The following is a 22,624-nucleotide window of genomic DNA, read 5'->3' on the forward strand; positions in this document are numbered from 1 at the left end:
TGCTTAGCCTGACTCCTTGGCATATTTTCCCAAACTTATTATATTATTTAGCTGTAAGGTCCCCGCTTAGTGCTGCTCTGGCCATTGTCCCATGTGCCTTGGTATTTTATGTTTTCCTTTGCATTTGTCTCTAAGTACTTTGTAACTTTCCTTGTGATTTCATCTTTCATTCTTTGATTCAGAGCATAATGTCCAGAAATTTATTAATATTCCAGATTTCTAACTTCATACCACCATGATTATAGAAGACACTGTGTAATATCTATCTTTGAAACTACCCAAGACTTACTTTCTGGACTGACATAGTCTCTCCTGCAGAATGCCCCATGCACTTGAAAGGAATGTGTATTCTGTTGTTGGGTAGCTTATACATGTCAGAGCAACTGGTTTACTGTGTTCAAGTTTTGCTTGTCTTCTGTCTGGCTGTGCAATCCAACAATTAGAATTGAAGTTTCAAACTGTGATCATGGACTGTATTTCTCCCATGTTTGGTTCTTGTATTTTGATGGCCTGTTACTAGGTCTGTAAATGTTTATAATTGTTCGTTCTTCTTGCTTTGTTGGATGTTTTGCTAACCTGTTGTATTTAAATTCTGTTTTGTCAGAATAACTTATTCTGCTCTCTCTCTCTCTTGCTTCCTGTTTACATGGAACCTTTTCCCTTTTTTTGTCCTTTTTGGTTTTTTTTTTTGTTATTATTATTTATTTATTTTTTTATTGGTTGTTCAAAACATTACATAGTTCTTGATATATCATATTTCACACTTTGATTCAAGTGGGTTATGAACTCCCATTTTTACCCCATATACAGATTGCAGAGTCACATCAGTTACGCTTCCACTGATTTACATATTGACATACTCATGTCTGTTGTATTTTGCTGCCTTTCCTATCCTCTACTATCCCCCCTCCCCTCCCCTCCTTTTTTGTCCTTTTTGGAACTGGGGGTCGAACCCAGGGCTTTGCGAATACAAGGCACACGCCTTGCCACTGAGCTACATCCCAGCCCTGCATGGAACCTCTTCCATTGTTGTTGTCTGTACTGATTTCTGTGTTTGTTATAAAGTGAATTTCCTTATTGAAGGTCTCTTCTCCCTCATGATTATGTGGCTGGCCAAGAGCTGCAGTTTGATGCTCCTGTCTGTCTAGCATTGCAGAAAGTATCATTTTATGTGTCCCTAGCCAGGGAAAAGACCAAAATTCAAATTTGATGTATAATTTGTACTAAATATGTATCATTTTTGCACTGTCATGAAGAAAAAAATCCTTAGTTGAACCATTTTAAGTAGAGGACCACCTGTACTTATATGCAGTGTGACTACTACTATAGTCAAGCAAGTTAACATACTTTTTCATGTATATAGTAACAGCATCCAAAATCTACTCTGCATAAATCCCAAATACAAATACAGTCTTATTGACTTTGCCCTCCTGTTGTATGCTAGACCTCTAGACTTTTTCATCCAATGTATCTCCACTTTGTGTCCTTTGACTACCTCTCCCCAGTTCCACCCCACCCCTGGTAGCCACTGTTTTATTTTTTATTTCTCTGTAGTTGACTTTCTATTTCACACCATAAGTGAGATCTTGCAGTATTTTTCTTTGTATATCTGGCTTATTTCACTCAGCAGCATGGCCTCCAGTTTCACCTGTGTTGTGGCAAATGGCAGGCTCTCTTTTATTAAGCCTGAACAGTGTTCTGTACACACACACAATTTGTTCATCTAGCCTAGGTTGTTTCTGAATTGTGGCTACTGGGTTGCAGTGATCATGGGAATGCAGATTATCTCTGTGACCTGCTGGTTTTGTTTGCATTGGAGACATAACTAGCAAAGGGTTTGCTGATTTATATGACAGTACTGTTTTTAATTTTTTATGTAAACTGTTGTGTTCCATACCGGCTACATCAATTTCCATTCCCACCAACTGTGTAGAAGGGCTCCCTTGTCTCCACACCCTTTTGAATACTTACCTTTTTAAATCATAACCATCCGAATAGGTATATGGTGATATTATGGTTTTGATTTGTTTTTTCCTAATGCATAGTGATGTTGAGCATCCTTTTATATACCTGTTGGCCATTTTTATGTCAGGTTAGGTCTTTTGCTTGTTTGCCTTTGCTTTTGTTTTGAGACATGTGAGTTCTTCATATAGTTTGACTATTAATCCATTACCAGATACAGAGTTTGCAAGTATTCTCCACATCTATAGACTACTTTTTCATTTTGTTGATTATTTTCTTTGCTGTGCAGAAGCTTATAGGTTTAATATAGTACTATTTATTTCATAGTCTGAAATTTTTGTATGATATTCAAAAAATCAATATGCAGACCAGTGTCAAGAATATTTCCCCTGTGTCTTTGGCTATGAATTTCATTGTTTCCAGTCTTGTATTTAGGTCTTTTGTCCATTTTGAGTTGATTTTTGTGTCTGGTGTAAGATAAGCATCCAGTTATTCTGTTGCATGTGGATATTCAGTCTTCCCCCTGCCATTTATTGAAGAGATTGCCCTTTTCCCCATTGTTTGTTCTTGGTGTGTTTGTCAAAAATCATTTGACTGTGTATGTTTCAGTTTATTTCTGGGTTTGCCGTTCTTCTCTGTTAGTCTATGAGTCTGTTTTTAAGCTGTTCACATACTAGTTTTATTATAGTAGCTTTGCAGTGTAATTTGAAATCAGGATGTGTGATGCTTCTGACCTTCTTTCTCTTTCTTAAAATTGCTTTGGCTGTTTCAGGGTCTCCTGTGTTTCTTTACAAATTGTAGAATTTTGTTTCTTATTCTGTGAAGAATGCTGTTGGAATTTTGGCAGGGAATATTTAGAATTTGTATATTGCTTTCAGCAGTTTAGACATTTTAACAATATTAATTCCTCTAACCATGAGTATAGCGTATCTTTCCATTTGGTTTTTCTTTCATTAATGTTTTATAATTTTCAGTGCACAGATCCTCCACTTCCTATGTTAAACTTATTCCTAAGTATTTTATTTTCTTTGATGTTATCATAAATGGGATTATGATGATTATTATGATTTTCTTTTATATTATTATAAATGGGATAAATGATGTTATCATAAATAAATATTTTTTGAGACAGTTTGCTCTTGATGTACAGAAAAGCAACTTTTATGGAAGACTAAAACAGGATATCAAGGTTGAGGCCAGCCTTGGCAACTTAGCAAGATATTGTCTCAAAATAAAAAAAGACTGGGCATGTAACTCAGTAGTAAAGAACCTCTGAGTTCAATCTCTAGTACCAAGAAGAAGAAGCAGAAAAAAGGAACTTTTTCTATGTTGATTACATATTCTGTCATTTTACTGAATTTTTTAATTTCAACATTTTTATGGAGTTGGGGGATTTTCTACATACAGGATAATGTCATCTGCAAAGAGGAAAAATTTAATTTTTCCTTTTAAATTTGGAGAACTTTTACGTTCTTGTCTGATTGCTCTTGCAAGTACTTCCAATGCAATGTTGAATGGAAGTGGTGAGAGTGGGTATCCCCTGCCATGTACCAGATCTTAGAGGAAAAAGATTTCAGATTTTCCCATTGATTATGTCAGCTCTGGGCTTTTCATGAATGGCCACTTGTGGAAATTATTATGTTGTGGAAATTTCCTTCTGTAACTAATTTTTTTAAAGATTTTATCAAGAAAGGATATTGAATTTTGCCAAGTGCTAGCATGTCAATTGAAATAATCATGTGGCTTTTAATCCTTCATTCTGTTAGATATGTTGCACTGATTTGCATATATTAAATTAGACTTGCATATTAGGAGTGAATCCTAGTTGGTTCTAATGAATAATCTTGTCAATGTATGGCTGAATTTGATTTTCTAGTATTTCATTAAGAATTTTTACATCAATGTTCACCAGAGATATTGGCATATGGTTTTCTTATATTGCCTTTGCCTTATATCAAGGTGTTGCTGGCCTCATCAAAAGTGTTTGCAAGTATGCTCTCTTACTTTATTTTTGGAGGAATTTAAGAAGTATTGATGTTAGGGCCAGGTACAGTGGCTCACACCTATAATCCCTGTGGCTCAGGAGGCTGAGATAAGAGAACCATGAGTTCAAAGCCAGCCTCAGCAATGGCAAGGTGCCAAGCAACTCAGTGAGACCCTGTCTCTAAATAAAATGCAAAATAGGGTGGGGATGTGGTTCAGTGGTTGAATGCCCCAGAGTTCAATCCCAGCAAAAAAAGAAGTATTGATGTTAGGACCTTGGGTGTTCCAGGGTAGACTGACACCCAGTCTTCAGCCTCCACCCACGCAGTTGCTCGCATGCTGGGCAGGCCTCGCTCCACTGTCTAGTGGTAGCACAGCAGCCCTGGCCAACCCCAAGACTTCGTGCATACAGCATACCCCTCTGGCCCTAAAGCTGCTATCCTTCAACTCACCTATGTTCCTATGGACCACAAGAGACAGAGGAGGTAGTTTGATGCTTGCTGGATGACGTCCTTCAACAAACAGAGGTACCAGACACAAATGCCTGGGAATTGTGTAAAAGGATGAACTCACTTGTTGGCTGTGATCTGGTTCCAGAACCCAAAATCATTGTGGGCATTTAGTCAGTTAAATGATTTTTCCTAGTGCTGCTCGTATCTTAGAGCTTGTTAAGGATAAAACAGGGCCTCATGGGGAAATCTTCTCCTCTCCTATCCAGGAACTGAGACTAACTGTAAATGAACTGGGAATCTCTACTCTAGAGGAAATGGCTTTATTGGTATTGATTGTAAACCACCACCTCCAAATGTTGATAACATACTACCTTATTTGAACAAGTTCTTCTTCATTGACTGTTAAATCATGTAATGGTAACTTGGACTTTAATTAAAAGGAAATGAGTTTGAACTGGAATAGAAAGGGGAGGGAGACAGGGTGAAGGTTTAGTTCAGTGGTAGAGTGTTTGCCTAGTATGCTCCATCCCCAGCACTGAGAGAGAGAGAAAAGTATTCATACTCTTTGAGTCTTTGGTACACTGCAGCCATCAAACCACCTGGTCCCGGACTTTTTCCCACATTTTTTTATTGCTGCATTTTAATTATACATAATGGTGAGATTCATTGTTACAGATTCATTCATGCACACAATATAACACCATAAGTTTAAAAATTTTTAGTTTAGTTGTAGATGGACACAATACCTGTATTTATTTATTATGTGATGCTGAGGATCAAACCCAGTGCCTCACAAAAGTGCTCTACCACTGAGCCACAGCCCAGCTCCCATATGACACTATAATTTGACCAGTATCATTCCCCAGTGTTTCCCCTTTCCCTTCTCTCTTCCCACCCCAGGGCAGCCTTTCCTCTACTCTGTTCATCTCCCTTCAGTTCTCATGACGTCCTCACCACCCCAAATTTTTGTTTTCCTCTTGACTTTTTGAGTTTGGCTTGCTTCCCTTCACATAATGCTCTCAAGTTATTAGGAAGTTGTTGATTATTACTTTAGTCTCTTTATTAATGTCCAGTTCATGCTTCCATATCTTCCTGATTAAATCTTGGCATGTTCTATTTTTCTAGGAATTTATTCATCTCTTCTAGGTTTTCCAATTTAATGAGCACATAATTGTCAATAATAGCCCCTTCAGTTCTTTTTATTTCTGAGGCATCTGTTTGAATATCTCCACTTTCATTTCTGATTTTATATTTGAGTCTTCTCTGTATTTTTCTATTTTTCCTAAATGTTTTGTCAGTTTTATTTATTCTTTCAAAAGAGCCAACTCTTAGTTGCTTTTTACTTTTATATTTTTTCTCAGTTTCACTAATTTCACTCTGATCTTTATAATCTCGCTTCTGCCAACTTTGGATTTAGGTTGTTCTTTTTCTAGTTCTTGAAGTGTAATGTTAGGCTATTTATTTTAAATGTTGCTTTTTTTAAATGTAGGTATGTATTTACATCTCCCTTAGTATTGCTTTGATTGTATCTCGTAGGTTTTGATATGTTGATTCCATTTTAGTTTGCCTCAAGATGTTTTTTAATTTCCCTTTTGATTGATCTATCACTTGTTCAGGAAGGAGTAGGTGGTTAATTTCCACATACTTGAACTTTCCAAAATTCCTATTGTTAATTATACCATTCTGGTCAGAAATGATACTTGATATGATTTAAATCTTTTAAAAATTTTGTTGAGACATGTTTCAAGTCCTAGCATGCTGTATCCTGGAGGATGTTCCACATGCCCTTGAGGGGAATATGCATTTTGCTGCTAATGGTTGGAATGTTCTGTGTTTGTCTCGTAGGTCCTCTTTAAAATGTAGTTCAAACCCAATGTTTCCATATTAATTTTCTGTCTGACTGAAAGAGAGAACCATCTACCCATTGTTGAAAGTAGGGCTGGGGTTATGGCTCAGCAATAGAGTGCTCACAGCATGAGGTGCTGGGTTCGATCCTCAGCACCACATAAAAATAAATTAATAAATGAAGGTATTATATCCAACTACAACTAAAAATATTTTTTAAAAAAAGAAAGAAAGTAACGTGTTGAAGACCCCTACTATTATTGTATTGCCATTTCTCCATATTCATGAGTACTTACTTTATGTATTTAGGTGCACCAATGTTGGGTTCATGTGTATTTACAGTTGTTATGTGGTCTTATTCAGTTGGTCCCCTTATCATTTTATAATGATTTCTTTAACCCCTGTGACAGACTTTTGCTTAAAGTCTGTTTCCTCTGATGTAAGTATAGCTGCCCCTGTACTTTGATTACTGTTTGCATGGAGATCTTTTGCTGTCTCCTCACTTTCAGGCTATGTATATCCTGTAGTGTGTTCTTAGTCATTTTTATTTTCTTGGCACCTGTTCTGAATCCAGCCTGGACTTCTTCCTACAAGAAGCAGTATTTGGTCACTCTTGACAGTTTCCAGCTGTCCACCCTCTCAGTTCCTCAGTGTGGTCGACCCTGTACTCTGCCTTGTACAGCTGCCCCTGGTGACCACCTTCCCGTGGTACACTGGATATAGCCTACTTGACTCCTCCCACTGACCTGACACCCTGCATAGAAATGACCCCACAGAACCCATGCCTGCCTCCTGTTTAACACCGCGGTTCGCACTCTCCATGGGAAAGCTGCGTAGGTGATTTCCTGGGCCCAGTAAAGCCTAGGCCCACAGGTCTGTCCTCCCATTCATTCTCAGTCTCCTTCATTCATTCCCCTCCCTCTCTGCCATTGCTTTCAGGACTAAGATCTGAGATTCTGGGGTGCACCCTAGGAAGTGAGGTCCAAAGAGAAATGTACCTGCTGTGACTCAGAAGGACAGGGCATAGAAGCCCATGGGTTTGAAAAGGTGCTGTGGAGGCATGCAGAACACAGCATGATAGCAATTCAGTTCACATGGCTATGGGGGCTGTTGGGCAGCTCGGGCCCAGGGCTCAGCACTGATGCATGTTCCAGGATGGTGGGATGCCACAGTACCAAGCTCACAGAAGTGGGGTGCACTGTCACAGAACTTGTGAAAATAAAACTAGCATGAATGATTTTTTTCCTTCTTTGAAATTTCATAGGTAGGGTATTTGTTTTTACCATAGATATAGGTAGGGTATTTGTTCTTATCGTAGATAGAACACATAAAATTGTGTTCCTTATTGAGAACTTCCACCTTATTACTTAAGGACGCACTTGATGGCATATCTGAATTGCAGGATAAGGCAATTGCTAACGTTTGAATGCTTCTCCCCTCTGAAACTCATGAGTGAGACTGGTGCACATAAACAGTGACTTTGGGCCTCTCCAGCCTCTTTCCCTTTCTGACTCTTTTGCCCTGTGAAGAACTCGGGTCCCACTGCCTCTCCTACAGTATGCAGCATTCACAGCACTACCCTCACCAGACATCAGACCTGCTGGTACTTTCATCTGGAACTTCTTTATAATTTAGTCTCAGCTATTCTGTTGCAGCAGCACAACTCAGGCTAAGACAGTAGTGATCCATCCATACTCTATTCAACATCATTCTGCAAATCTTAGCCACTGGACTAAGGTAAAAAGAAAGACATAACATTCTACAGTCATACAGGAATAAACAAAATGGTCTTTTGTTTTCAGAAAAAAAAAATTTTGTTTGTAGAAAATGTCCAACCTAAGCCAGATGCAGTAGCACATGCCTGTAATCCCAGTGGCTCAGGAGGCTGAGGCAGGAGGATCATGAGTTCAAAAAAAAGCAGGTGCTAAGCAAGTCAATGAGACGCTGTATCTAAATATAATACAAAATAGGACTGGGGTGTAGCTCAGTAGTCGAGTGCCCCTGAGTTCAATCCCTGATACCAAAAAAAAAAAAAAAAAAAAAAAAAGAAAGAAAAAGAAAAAGAAAAGAAAAGAACATGTCCAACCTAGAAAAGAAAGAAAACTTTAGTGAGTATGAATTAGCAGGATATGGCCAATACACAAAAGCCAGTACTATTCCTATGTACCCGAAATGAATAAATGGAATTTGACACTTTTAAAAAATCTATAATCACAAAAAAAGGAGAAAGGAGGGATAAAAAAGAAAAAAAGAAGAAAAGACTTATGTACAAACCTATCAAAATAAGTGTGGGAAATGTGTGCTGAAAATTATAAAGCTCAGGTGAAAGAAATCAAAGATGGACATGAGATACACTCACAGATACACTACACAGTTTTCATGAACTGAAATATTAAATATTAAGATGCCAATTCTCCCAAATTTCAGCAGCTGTCCTTGCAGATATCAGTATGCATTCAAAGGCAAAGGAAATAGAAACTGAGAACAATTCTAAAGAAAAAGGAACAAAATTGGAGGATTTATTATACCATATTCCACATCTTTCTATAAAATTAAGAGTAATCTGAACAGTATACCTGCAGAAGAATAGGCATATAAGGCAATTTAAAGGCATGATTTTTAAGTGAATTGAAATTTTATTTTTTTATATATCTATTTTATTTATTTATTTATTTTTATGTGGTGCTGGAATCGAACCCATTGCCTCACATGTGTGAGGCAAACGCTTTACCACTGAGCTATAACTCCAGCACTGTAAATTGAAATTTTCAAGAAACATATGTGAACGTTACATTACACTAGCTTTTTATAACTGTCAAAAATTGCAAACTACCAGCTATCCTGGATGGATGAATAAACACTAGGAAATTAGTGAGTGACAGTTTAAGAAGAAACAGGGTGTTTAATGGCCTTAGAATGTCTCACTGCAAATATCTATTACCTTGGCGGTACTGCACCTGCGCTGGCAGCCCCCATTTTGGAGCTTTGTGGGCATTGGCAAAGTCAGTGGCCTCAGGGGCAACTGCCTGGAAAGGAGGTGAGTAGTTTTATTATTTAGAAGCATTTGTTTACTTTAAAAACTTAAGAAATTCTAACATTTAACTTGGGCACAGTGGTGCATGCCTTATAACCTCAGCTACTCTGAAAATTTAGACAGAAGAGGCTCACCAGCTTGAGACCAGCAGGGAAACTTAGTGATACTAAGTTTCAAATTTTTAAAAAGGGCCAGTGATGTAGTTCAGAAAGAGAACACTCCTGGATTCAGTACCCAGCACACACACACACACACACACACACACACACACACACACGCATATTTAGAAATATAAAATGTTTACCTTAGAAATTGCTTTTAGTTGGTTATAGCATTAACTTTTGTAAAAATATTTTATTATAATGGTAGTGCCATGGACATGTCCTTACGTTCTTCCAGTGCCTACCTGTTGTAAGGAGGATAGAGCTGGCTCTGATACATGCTATATTCATTCTTTCTCTTCCTGGTCCTGAGTTTTACTGCAACAGCGGCAGGCAAATTAAATATTGAGTCGTTTTCAGGACTTTTATGGTCATTGCAAGTTTTTAATTCAAGTGAAAGTTGGAATAGTTCATTAGGTTAAGCAAAAAATGTCAACAAAGAAAAATTACACACAGAAGTCTTAGAATGCTGATTGGAATTTTTTAAATTATACTATTTCATCTGATATTTATTGAAGTTTTATTAATGTCAACACTAAAATTTTGTACCTTGATTCACATAAATTACACTAACTGGTAAAAATAATTGCCTTTTTCTTGCTAATCAAAACTCATTCATGTTTATCTTTGCCAAATAAAATCACCTGTCATGAAGTATCAATGATGAAATCTGCACACACACATGTGTATTAGTAAAAAGGATGTCATAAAATATATCCAGAGGTTTCTAACATGATTCCTAATTTCAGAAGTGTGCATATATAAGATTTAGGCAAGTTTTTTCTCCAAGATGTGCATAATTTGTATACTGTTTTCTTTTGTAGGATTTTGTATACTTTCAGGTATGATGTAATATCAATGGGGTTACTTAAGGATCATAGGTATTATTCCTGTATTAAAAACAATGGACTCCATTTTCTAGAATTTGTTACATTTTACAGCTTTTTTTACTCAAAAAAGCTATTTATATTTGTTTTCTCTTGGCAGCTGGAGTTCAAAGGCACACTTGTAACATGATAGTCCATGTTTTATAAACTTTATAATAATTTTTTTTCAAACACAGAAAATAGTAAAATGAGAGCCAATTCCAAAAAGACAAATGCCGAATGTTTTCCCTGATATAAGGTGACTGACTCATAGTAAGGTAGGGAGGGGGAGCATGGGAGGAATAGACAAACTCTAGATAGGGCAGAGGGGTGGGAGGGGAAGGGAGGGCGCAGGGGATCCGCAATAATGGTGGAATGTGATGGACATCATTATCAAAAGTACACAAATGAAGACATGAATTGGTGTGAATAAGCTTTATATACAGAGATATGAAAAATTGTGTTCTATATGTGTTATAAGAATTGTAATGTATTCCGCTGTCATGTACTTTAAAAAATAAAATCAATTAAAAAAGAGAAAATAGTAAAATGAGAATATCCATATTCTAAAGGTGGATTTTTCCCCCTCTTCTTTGGAAGTGTCTGATATTAAACCCAGGACCTCAGACTTGCTAAACATACACATTACCACCAAGTTATATTCTCAGCACTAGAGGTAGAAAGTCTTCATGTCTTGCCTTTTCCAGTTGTTATTTTATTAAAAGTCACAATTGTATACTACAACACAAAGCACTTAAACATGCAGTTCTTTAATAATGTGTAAAATTACCTACGTGATCCCAATAAACGAAAGTCATGGTAACTTCCCTCGATATTTCTAAGGTCCAGGCCACTTGCTAATTTCCCCAATTGTTCCCAACTAGAGTTTCTAGCTCCTCTTTTCTGCAACTAAAATGAGATCAAGGACTACACACTGTAGGTGCCACTAGGACAACAATTCCGTATAACCTCTGGGGCTGTGGCAGAACCTGGATTTCTGGTATCAGGACAGACTGTCTGTAACAGGTGGTCCCCAGCTAAACCTTCCAAAGGAAAATAAAAATCCGAAGCATGACACCTGGATTGTGGCCTTCTGGGAAGTGTAGTCCGCCTGGTGCCGAGCACCCTTCTGGGAGTGGGCTGCCTCCGCGCGTGCGCAGGAAGCACGGGCTGGCCCCCAGCCGCCGCGTCTCTTTGCGCGGCCCAGCGTCGGGCGCGCGCCTCGGCGAGGCCTCCGGAGCCGCGTGGGGCCACGTGCTCGTGTCCGGCGCGCCCTCGCGGTGCGAGCCAGGCCGGGTCTCCTACCCTGGCACGGGGCCGGCCCGGGGATGTCGCCGCATCCAGAAGCCCTCCCGGATGGCGGGGCGGCGGGCGCTGCGGGCCGCTGCGGGGACGGTGAGTGCGCGGGGCGCCCTGCCCTCCACCGCGAGCCCGCGGTGCCGGCCGGAGACCGCCTGCCGCCGCGACCCAGCCAGGGCCAGCCCAGGGCCGCGCCCCGCGCCCGGCACCCCGCGCCTGCCCCCGCCGGTTGGAAGAAGTGCGCCGAACTGGAACGAAACACGTGGAGCGTTCCACCCCGAAGCAGCTATTTTTTTTTTCCAGTTTTCTGTTAGTTTTCAATCGATATGAGTAATGTTAGTAAAATGGTCACATGAATTTTAACTTTTTCAGCCCTCAGTAAAAGAAGACACATTTAGGACGAATTCATAGGGAAAAGGACTCACAGTCAGTCACCCAGTGGAAGGGGGCATGTTCACACGTGGCCGTCCTGGCCGCACAGACTCGGGGGGTGCTGTCTGTCCGGGTTCCAGACCCGTGTCCTGGGTGGGCTTCGCCTGCTGGCCTAATGACGCGCTTCGGGAGGGCAGTGCGAACCTGACCAGACCCCTCATGACCATGTCCTTTCCCCCAGGTTATCCTCCTCAGTTCTCAACTCTCTTCCAAGAGCGACAGAAAGTGAACCTGTCTCAGGTGAGTTTTTAATCAACAACCTTTGTATCATGGATTTATAGTATTGAAGGGTCTGTCAACGTGGAAAAGTAAAAATGAGAGTGGACCAGAACCTTTCAGAGAGGACATAGAAAAACTCATGAAAACACAGCAGAGTCTGTGTGTAGAAAGTGCAGATCCTCTGATTCAGATTTTGCAAAGTGCTGCTGCCATTTTCATTCTGACCTCCCTCATATCCGTAGCTGACAGTATTTGTTTAAAGATTTGTCTTTAGGAGAGACTTAAGCCAGACTGAACCCTGGTGGAGTCTAAACTTAATAAAATTGAGAAAAGTGTTTTTGTTGGTCTTCATGGAAGTGATAGTAAAAAATCTTCCCCATAACAGCCCTGAGGTAATGCAGTCTATTGCTTCTCCTTTTTCCTGTTAGTAGAATACCTTGGACCAAGTGGGGATTTTGTTAAAACAATTTTTCAGATGACTAAAACAAGTTGAGGTTGACAGTTTGTCAACGAAGGGAGATAAGATGCCTGGTGTAGGCTCAGTTGATCAAAGGGGGAGAGGTGAAGAGGATGATGTCAGCCCTAAAGAATGGGTGGTACTATAGCTGTTACAAAGCGTGGAGGTTCTTAACCTTTTAACAGCAGGCTAAGGAAGGTGTGTCCTAATCTGTTGTTTTTGTTGCTATAACAAAATACCTGAAACTGGGTAATTTATAAAGAGGTCTTTGGGCTCCCAGCGCTATAAGCCCAAGGTCATGGATACTGCATCCACTTGGCTGTTCTTGGGTCTCTTGGTAGAAGGGCAGTGGGCTGTGACACAGAGAAGAGGATGTCAGGCTTCTCCTACAATATCACCCTCTTCAGGAACTATATTAATTCTTCATGAGGCTATTTCTCCCTATTAAATGATTGATATCTGGGTTTACTTCTTGGTTCTCAGTTCTACCGAATGGATCCACATGACTGTATTTATGCCAGAATCACACTGTCTAAATTACTAAGAAAATACAAGTCTTCCAGCTTTTCTTTTTTCAAGATTGTTTTGACTATTCAGGGTTCCTTGAAAATTGTATGAATTTGAGGATTGACATTCTGCAAAAATGCCTTTGGAATATGGATACAGATTTCACTGAATCGTAAATCACTCATAGGAAAATTGCCATCTTAATATAAATCTTCCAATTATGCACATAGAATGCCCTTTCATTTATTAGGTTTTTAATTCTTTCAAAAATGTTTTCTAGTGTTCATGCACTAGAATGAATTCTTAATTTATTCCTAAATGTTTCATTATATTTTATTCTATTGTAAATAGAATTATTGGGCTGGGGTTGTGGCTCAAGCGGTAGCGCGCTCGCCTGGCATGCGTGCGACCGGGGTTCGATCCTCAGCACCACATACCAACAAAGATGTTGTGTCCACCGAGAACTAAAAAATAAATATTAAAAAATCTCTCTCTCTCTCTCTCTCTCTCTCTCTCTCTCTCTCTCTCTCTCTCTCCTCTCTCTCACTCTCTCTTTAAAAAAATAAATAAATAAAAATAAATAGAATTATTTTCTTAAATTGTTCATTGTCTGTATAGAGATGCAAATTATTTTTGTGTATTCTTTAGTATCCTACAATTCCTCTGAATTTACTAAGCAACATTTAACAATTTTTGTGGATTCTTCAATATTATCTATATTAAATCATTTGGTATATGAATAGAGAGATTTACTTTTTTTCTTTCCAATTTGAATGATTTTTTTCTTCCTTTCTTACCTATTTAAGATGGCTAGGTCTTCTAGTGCACTGAATAGAAATGATTACAGCTTGCCTTCTTTGTCTTGTTCCTCATCTTTAGGGGAAACATTCTGTCCTTTGGCCCCATGTTTGGTGTTAACATCAGTTTCTCATAAATGTTTCTTATTATGTTGAGGAAGTTCCCTTCTGTTCCTACTGTGTTGTTTGCAAAGATTATCATGTGGTATATTTCCTTTATTCTATCAATGTGATGTATTACATTGATTTTCTTATGACAAGTCTCATTGCAATTATGCAGCAAATTATACTTACTGTTTGTTGTGTCCCAATAAACCCATTATACATTGAAAATATGATATCATAAGTCCAAATTGCCCGTAATACACTAATTTAGTGAACATTAAAGCTTAGCCTAGGCTACCTTAAGCATGCTCAGAACATTCACACCTTGGACAAAAATCATCTAACACAAAGTCTGTGTTATACTAAAATACAATTTCTACAGCATGTAAATCACTTTCCCATCATGAAGTTAAAACAGACAAGTCAGGCCACCGTATGTAGAGGAACAATTGTCATCCTTTTTATTATGCTGGTATTATGTTGAAGTCTTTTGCACCTATATACATAAGTGATGTTGATCTATAGTTTTCTTATGTCTGGCTTTAGTTCAAGGTAACTGAATAGATTGAATTAGGATGTGTTTCACTTTTATTTTGGGGAGAATTAGGGAAGTGTTATAATACATTCTTTAAATAATTTGGTAGATTTACCAGTGAAGCCATTTGGTTTGGGGCTTTGTTTGGGAGAATTTTAATTACTGAAAGGTCTCTCCAGATTTATTTATTTGTTTTTCTCTATATCACTGAGACATGTTTTCTATTTTGTTTTTTAAGTAAGCAAAATATGTGATTATGTCTGTGTTCCAATAAAACTTTATTTACCAAAAAAAAAGGACTGGTAGTGGTGATGATGTTTTTCTTCATTTATAAAAAGAAACAGATGATGAGCTAGATTTGGCTTTTGAATTGTAAGTTGATGATTCCTATTCTATGTCCTTGTTAGTTCTTTCGATCTGCTTTTCTGTATTACTGAAAGAGTTCTATTAAAATCACTAATTGCCTTTTTATCATTTTTTTAACCTTTTGTTTATATATAAGCAATTCCCTGTTGTCCTCAGTTGTAGCATTCTATAAAGTCACCATAAATACTGAATTTGTAAAATACTGAACCATGACTAAGAAGGGATATACAGGGTTTGGTTCCTGCAAATCTCTGCTCACATTTTCTTAAGCCAGTCAATATGTAATCTTGTCATGTTTCTGTTTAAAGACATTTATAACATAAATAATGTTATAAATTATAATATTGTTGATTTATAAACATTGGGCTAACAGCCAACAGCACACCATAGCTAAGGCCTGAACAAAGCTTACCTAGCTCAAATGTTTTCTCCATGGAGCATATCCAATCCTTCCTAGCTTAAGAGCACTAGACAGTCCATCAATATCAAACAAGTAGGCTATATTAGGCAGCTTTTTGTCTCTGTGACTAAAATATCCAATAAGAACATCTCAGAGGCGAAAAAGTTTGACTCACAGTTCCAGAGGTTTAGTCCATGGTCTGCCAACCCCATTGCTCTGGGCCCAAGTGAGGCTGAACATCGTGATGGAAGGATGTGGTGGAGGAGTATTTCCATTCATGGCAGCCAGGAAGCAGAGAGGTTGAAGTAGAGTCCACGGGAGAGAGGTACCCTTCCAGGGCATGTCCCCAGTGACCATTTCCTCCTAGCCGTTCCCTGTCTACCTCTACACCTAGTCAGTCCATTCAAACTAGGATGAACTGAGTAGGTTTATGGCTTTCATAATCTCATCATTTCACCTCAATATTCTTATATTCACACAGGCGTTTCGGGGGGACACCTTATCTCCAAACCATAGCAGAGGCCATTTTTAAAAAGCGAAATCATTGAGAAAAAGCACAAAAATACAAATAATGTGGAACTAAATAAAGTGAGAAAGGGATACTTGTTTACATTCTCAGTGAAGCAGACGAAGTACCTCCACCCTTGCCATGACTAAGCTTCTCCTCTTGTCATGTCAGCAGGATGTCTGCAGAGGTTATTGTGGTTGGTAGTTACCTCTTTCTTATAAATGCTAGGTTTGTACACAAAAGGTGTGACAGAGTTAGTTTGCAAACTTGTAAAAAAATATATTTCTATTTTCTTAATTAAAAACTTGTGAAATCTGTGTCTGGTCTAGAGGATGGAATAGAGAGCATTTGTCATGTGAACCTCCAACACCCCCCAACCCCCTCCAGCTGGGTATAAAGTTCAAAAGTCTTCCAAAATCTTTGTTCAGGGGAAGAATTCTTAGACAAGAGCCACCTCTGAATCCTGTGGTCAATAAACCTGATTCCTGAAAATTCCTCAATTGTCCAGCTTCTTCTCTCCCACTTCATCAGAACTAAAATAAAAGACAAAAAAACATCATTTTATTCAACCTCACCTAGGGAAACTCAAATTCTACGGATGACCAAGAGTGACCACAGATAACTCTGAATATTCATTTTGAGGTTACTAATAAACCTAAGTGAAGGATTGAGTTCACAATTACATAATTTGTGAATAATAACAAATGTTTGTATTTGAAAGCTCTATTTTCTAGTGCATACCTGTTTATGTTTGTTATAGATACTCTATTGAAAGGATCATTTCATCATTCTAGGTTGTTACTTGTCAACTTTTATCATGCTTTCTTACCTTATAATCTACTTTTCTCAATACTAATATAACCACATCAACTTTCTTTTGGCAAATGATTAAATGACAATTTTTAACATAATACCTTTATTTTGTTTGTTTATTTATTTTTATGTGGTGTTGAGGACCAAACACAGGGCCTCACACATGCTAGGCGAGCGCTCTACCGCTGAGCCGCAGCCTCAGCCCCCTATTTCTTTTTATATAAAATGTTATCTTTGTTGTTGCTTTTGTGCTGATGATTTTTCCTTAAATCAGATTTTTTGGTGTAGAGATTAGCAAATTTTCCTATAAATTATCAGGTAGTAAATATTTTCACTATCAACATTTGCAAGTCTCTGATGGTATTTTACATCTTCTGACTATAAAAATAATTTAAAAAGCAAAAATATTACTAACATCTATTGGTAGTTCATGTTTATGACTTAAAAATATATACACATGAATTATTATGTTTTTACTAATTGAGTAACTTCAAAGAATGAGATAATATCAAATTCAGAATAGACTTTGTTTATAGTCATTTTAACCTCTTTATAGTAAACATAATAAGAATCATTTTTATGAGTATTTTCTATGTCTGTTTCTAATTCTGGACCTTACAGATGAAACAAAATGTGTTGTTCCAGGCCTCAGTGTCATTCCGGGACGTGACTGTGGAACTCACCCAGGAGGAGTGGCAACACATGGGTCCTGCTCAGAGGACCCTGTACAGAGAGGTGATGCTGGAGAACTACAGCCACCTCGTCTCTCTGGGTGAGCATATAAGCCTAACTTACCCTCGCAATGCCAGGAGAAGGCACTTCCTTTTTACTTACCATCATGTATGAACACCTAGCAAGTTTCATGGTATTTAGGATTTTCATTCAAGAATCCAAAGTAACTGAACTTTTAAGAGTACCACAGAGAATATGTTGTCAGCTTTCAGTGATAAATTCAAATGTTACTTTGAGGATTCTGCTCCTGAAGCTATACCTTCTTCTACTTTTGGAAAACAGAATGCTCATGTATCTGGCCTAAGCCCTCAATTGTTCCGTATTCATAGGGTACTGCATTTTCAAACCAGAGGTGGTCTTCAAGTTGGAGCAAGGAGAAGCACCTTGGTTCTCAGAGGAGGAAATTTCAAACCAAAATGACCCAGGTGAGTTACTGAACAGATCTGTTTGCAGTAGTTAGACTCCAGATGGTCAGTTTACAAGTGAATACCTTTGTATCATGAAACTTTTATTAAAAGATCAAAGTTGTAAAAACAACTAATCAAAGGGAAATGATTAATAAATCTGACTCCATTTAAAGTTTAAAACTTTGTTTTAAAAGATATCTTTTAAAAGGGTAAAAGACCACAGAATAGCAGAATTGGAATATAGTGAAAGTAACCTAGACAGAGTAAGCTTCCTGAAAATGTAAAGGATTTCTATAAATCAATGTGAGAAGAGGGAGACAACACAATTGAAAAATGGGCATAAGGACTGGGACGGGGGCTCAGCGGTAGCACACTTGCCTGACATATTTAGGCATTGGGTTCGATTCTCAGCACCACATATAAATAAATAATATAAAAGGTCTATCAACAACTAAATATATATATATATATATCTTTAAGAAAAATGGGCATAAGACTTTGAAGAGAAAATATTCATTTTAGTTTTATTTATTTATTTTTGGTGGTGCTGGGGATTGAACCCAGGGCCTTGTGCATTAGCGGCAAGTGCTCTACCAACTGAGCTACATCCCAGCTCAGAACAGGAAATTTTTAAAGGGTCAGTAAATCTGAAAATTTATCACATTATTTTTTATAGACTGCAAAGTGAAATAAGAGATGTAAGATAAGATTGCCAAATCTGGCTATACCAAGTCCTGGTGAGGATATGAATTATGAGAGACCAGTATTCATAGATTGGAAGTGTAAACTTGTAAAACTATTGTGAAGTCAGGAACATGCCACCTAGTTTGACTATGTTTTGCTTACATTATAAGCAAGCAAGCCCTTTGATCTCTGTACATCCTACCAAATGTATAATTGTATTCTCTAGTATATGTAATAATATTAATGGGAATATTGTTTATATTTGCTGAAATTTGGCTCATCAGCCACCGGGTAAAGAAATAGCTGTATTTTTTAAGGAAAAATTATGTAGCCACATAAAATTCTGTGCAATGATTATAAAGATTAACCCAACAAAATATCAATACATACATATCACTGTAATGTTACACATGAAAGTTTCATGCACTTATGTATTATTCCATGCCATGTTAGCTTTTTTTGCTTTGACCAAAATATCTGATATGAACAACGTAAGGACAGATTTATTTTGGCTCAGTTTCAGAGGTTGGCAGGCTGCATTGCTGTGGGCCTGAGGTGAAGCAGAACATCAGGGTAGAAGGGTCTGGCAAAAGCAAAGCTGTTCACCTCATGGCAGCTAGGAAGGAAATCAGAGAGTGGAATGAGCTAAGTTTTAAGAAATACCCCTCTAGGGCTTAGCCCAGTGACCTACTGCCTATGGTTTCCACCACCTCTCAGTAGTCCATTCAGCTACCAGTGAGTTAATCCCCTGATGAGATCAGAGCATTTATGATCTGATCACTCCCCCAAAGCCCCTACCTTTGAATATTTCTCTGTTGGGAAGCAAGCCTTCAACATATGAGCCTTGGGGGAAATTCCAGTCTAACCTATGATACTTAGTTTTAATGGGTGGAACATAAGTGACAAGTTACATATTTTGCAATATAAATTATCAAGACAATCATTTAGAATACATAAAAAATCTGGACCTTTCTTATGATTTCTCTTCCATGATTCCTCATTTAAAATTGAACTCGTGTGTCACATTGAAATGTGAAAACTCAGGATGGAGTCAACTTCGCTTATTGTTGTGTTATGACAAAATTAATAAAAGATGAGAGCCAGAATGGAACTGTGAATCTAATTAAGTTGCAAGAATGGATTTTCTTTTAATCAGTTTATATATTGCAGGGCTAGGGCTGTAGCTCAGTGGTAGAGGGCCTGCCTAGCATATTTGAACCTCAGCACCACATAAAAATAAATAAAGGTCTTGTGTCTATCTATCTATAATTTTTAAAAATTACATATGTACACACACATATATATAATTCATATATTGCTTGTATTTCTGTGAATCATAACTGTAAGATAGCTAAAAACTTCTTCATAATCATATGGAAATCGGTGCTGTTATACATTTACTATTGAAAAGTTGATGGAAATGAGTGATATCCAATTGGAAGAATTTAAACAATATAGTTCATTGTAGTCTAGGTAATATCTGCACCTACCCTGCAATTTACTTCCCAAACCAAACTTTTTCCATATTGAGTCTATTTCATGTATATTATCCCAATTTTTAATACTTTACTGAAGTTTATAGTCTTTGTTGTATTCATTCTATTCTCCACTTTTTCTGAGGCCTAGTAACCACCCCTGTGAGACTATTTTCTATTTCCTTTCCTTTCTTTTATGTACTTAGGAAATACTCATTTACTACAAATAGTATTCGCAAACAGTTTCCTCTCCCGTTTGCTCTATATAAATATTATTGTTAAAAGGAGAGTTGGCTGCACATACACATATATTTGAATTATTAGGTTTTGAGAACTCAATATAATAAAACAGACTATGTGCATAAACCCTACTCATAAGAAGTATTTACTTCATGTGTTCATTTTTTCTTGTTTTAGAAAATTGCAAAGTTGATGACTTGATCAAGAGGAACAAGAAAATCAAAGACAAAGACTTACAACAGATAATATTCATCAAAAGTAAAACATTGACTAGAGAGAGAGGGGAAATTTGGGAGAAACCATTTACTCAGCACACAGCTCCAATTTGTTCAGCAAAACTGTCCTGCAGATGTAAATCATGGGAAGTGAATTTTCAAAATATTTCTGAATTTGTCCAAAATAATAGAAACTGTTCAACAAAGAAAACAGATTGCCATAATGTATGTGAGAATTTGCCTTTCAAAATTAAGTTTGGCAGAACTCATACTGGAGAGAACTTTTATGAATACAATAAAAACATGCAAGACCTCAGTTATAAGGAAACTCTTGAGCATAAGAAGTTTCAAACATTGGAGCAAGATCTTGAAGGTAATAAGATGGGAAAAACCTGTGAGAATGCTGACTTTGTTACACATAAGAGTTTTCACACAGAAGAAAATTCCTATAAAGGTGGTGAATGTAGGAAAAACCTTCATAAGATAACTCTTTTTGACCATAGACGAATTAACACCAGGGATAAACCCCCATGTCTTCACCAGTGTGGAAAGTCTTCCTTTCAGAAGTCAGCCCTGGAGGAACACAATAAATATAACACTGCTATGAAGTATCATGAACCTAATGCCCCTAGATATTATTTCAGCAAGCAGTCAAACCTCATTCAGCCTCAGAGAACTGTTGCAGAAGAGAATCCATCAGTATGTATTGACAGAATACACACTGGGGATAAATCCTTTGAATATGAAAATAAGAGGTCTTATCAGACACTAACCTGCAAAGTAAAGCAGAGAACTCACTCTGACATGAAACCCTATAGATGTAGTGAATGTGGGAAATCCTTTTGTCAGAAAGGCCATCTCATTCAGCACCAGAGAACTCACACAGGAGAGAAACCATTTGAATGTAATGAATGTGGAAAAACTTTCTCCCAAAAGTCCCACCTCAATACACATCAAAGAATTCACACAGCAGAGAAACCCTATAAGTGTAATGAATGTGGGAAGACATTTGTCCAAAAGTCAACCCTCAGGGGCCATCTGAGAATCCACACAGGAGAGAAACCCTATGAATGTATTGAGTGTGGGAAAACTTTTGTTCAGAAGTCGACCCTCAGAGATCATCACAGAATTCACACAGGGGAGAAATCCTTTCATTGTAATGAATGTGGAAAAACTTTTGGCCAGAAATCTAACCTCAGAATACATCAAAGAACTCATAGTGGGGAGAAGACATACCAGTGTAATGAATGTGAAAAATCCTTCTGGCGCAAAGATCATCTCATTCAACATCAGAAAACTCACACAGGAGAGAAACCATTTCAGTGTAATGAGTGTGGGAAAACCTTTGCCCGGACATCAACCCTCAGAGTGCATCAGAGAATTCATTCTGGGGAGAAACCATTTAAATGTAATGAGTGTGGGAAAAAGTTTGTACGGAAAGCAATCCTTAGTGATCATCAGAGAATTCATACAGGGGAGAAACCCTTTCAGTGTAATAAATGTGGGAAGATGTTTGGGCAGAAATCAAACCTCAGAATACATCAGAGAATTCACAGTGGGGAGAAAGCTTATGAGTGCAGTGAGTATGGGAAAGTGTATAAGTCAACTCTATGTCAGAGAACTCAGGGAGGAAGGAAACTCTATTGATAACTATGGAAAATATTTCTGACAAAGATGGATATGACAACAGAAGATATCCAGGAAATTCAATTGGAAATACACACACGCTAATAGTTCCAGAAATTAACCCCTACAGTACAACTGTTTACGTAAGGAAAAAACCATATGGATGTCAGCATAGGAAGAGTTCTGTCTAGAAGGCAACGCTAAGATATATCAAAGAATTCACACAGACTTCTGTTTTTTCAGAGGACAATACAAAGTCCTTTTGAATGAAGTCATACCCTTTTAGATAATTCATGCATCAGTCTGTTAATCTGTTCAACAGTAAGTTTCATTTTTCTTTAAGGAACACAGCTAGTCTAAATTTTCTGAACTTCCCTTTCACCTAAGAGGGATTTGTGATAGGCTGCTGGAATGTGAATGCCTGTGATGTATGCCATAACCAGATCTTACAAATCAGAGGTCTTCCTGAGAAGCTTCCAGGGACCTGTAAGAATAAAATGAACG

At 37.8% G+C, this 22,624-nt stretch overlaps 1 protein-coding gene across 1 annotated transcript; it reads left to right on the top strand.

The window, feature by feature from the left end:
- Positions 1–11,484: 11,484 nt before the first annotated feature.
- ZNF510 (zinc finger protein 510) lies at positions 11,485–22,624 on the top strand. The gene is made up of 5 exons (XM_081262790.1): positions 11,485–11,698; positions 12,216–12,274; positions 17,363–17,513; positions 17,803–17,898; positions 20,457–22,624. The coding sequence occupies exons 1-5, from the start codon at positions 11,632–11,634 to the stop codon at positions 22,139–22,141; spliced, it is 2,058 nt and encodes a 685-aa protein (XP_081118916.1). The 5' UTR covers positions 11,485–11,631; the 3' UTR covers positions 22,142–22,624.

The sequence above is a fragment of the Spermophilus citellus genome, assembly GCF_964194105.1.
Source record: "Spermophilus citellus genome assembly, chromosome: 12".
NCBI classification, from domain to species: Eukaryota; Metazoa; Chordata; class Mammalia; order Rodentia; family Sciuridae; genus Spermophilus; species Spermophilus citellus.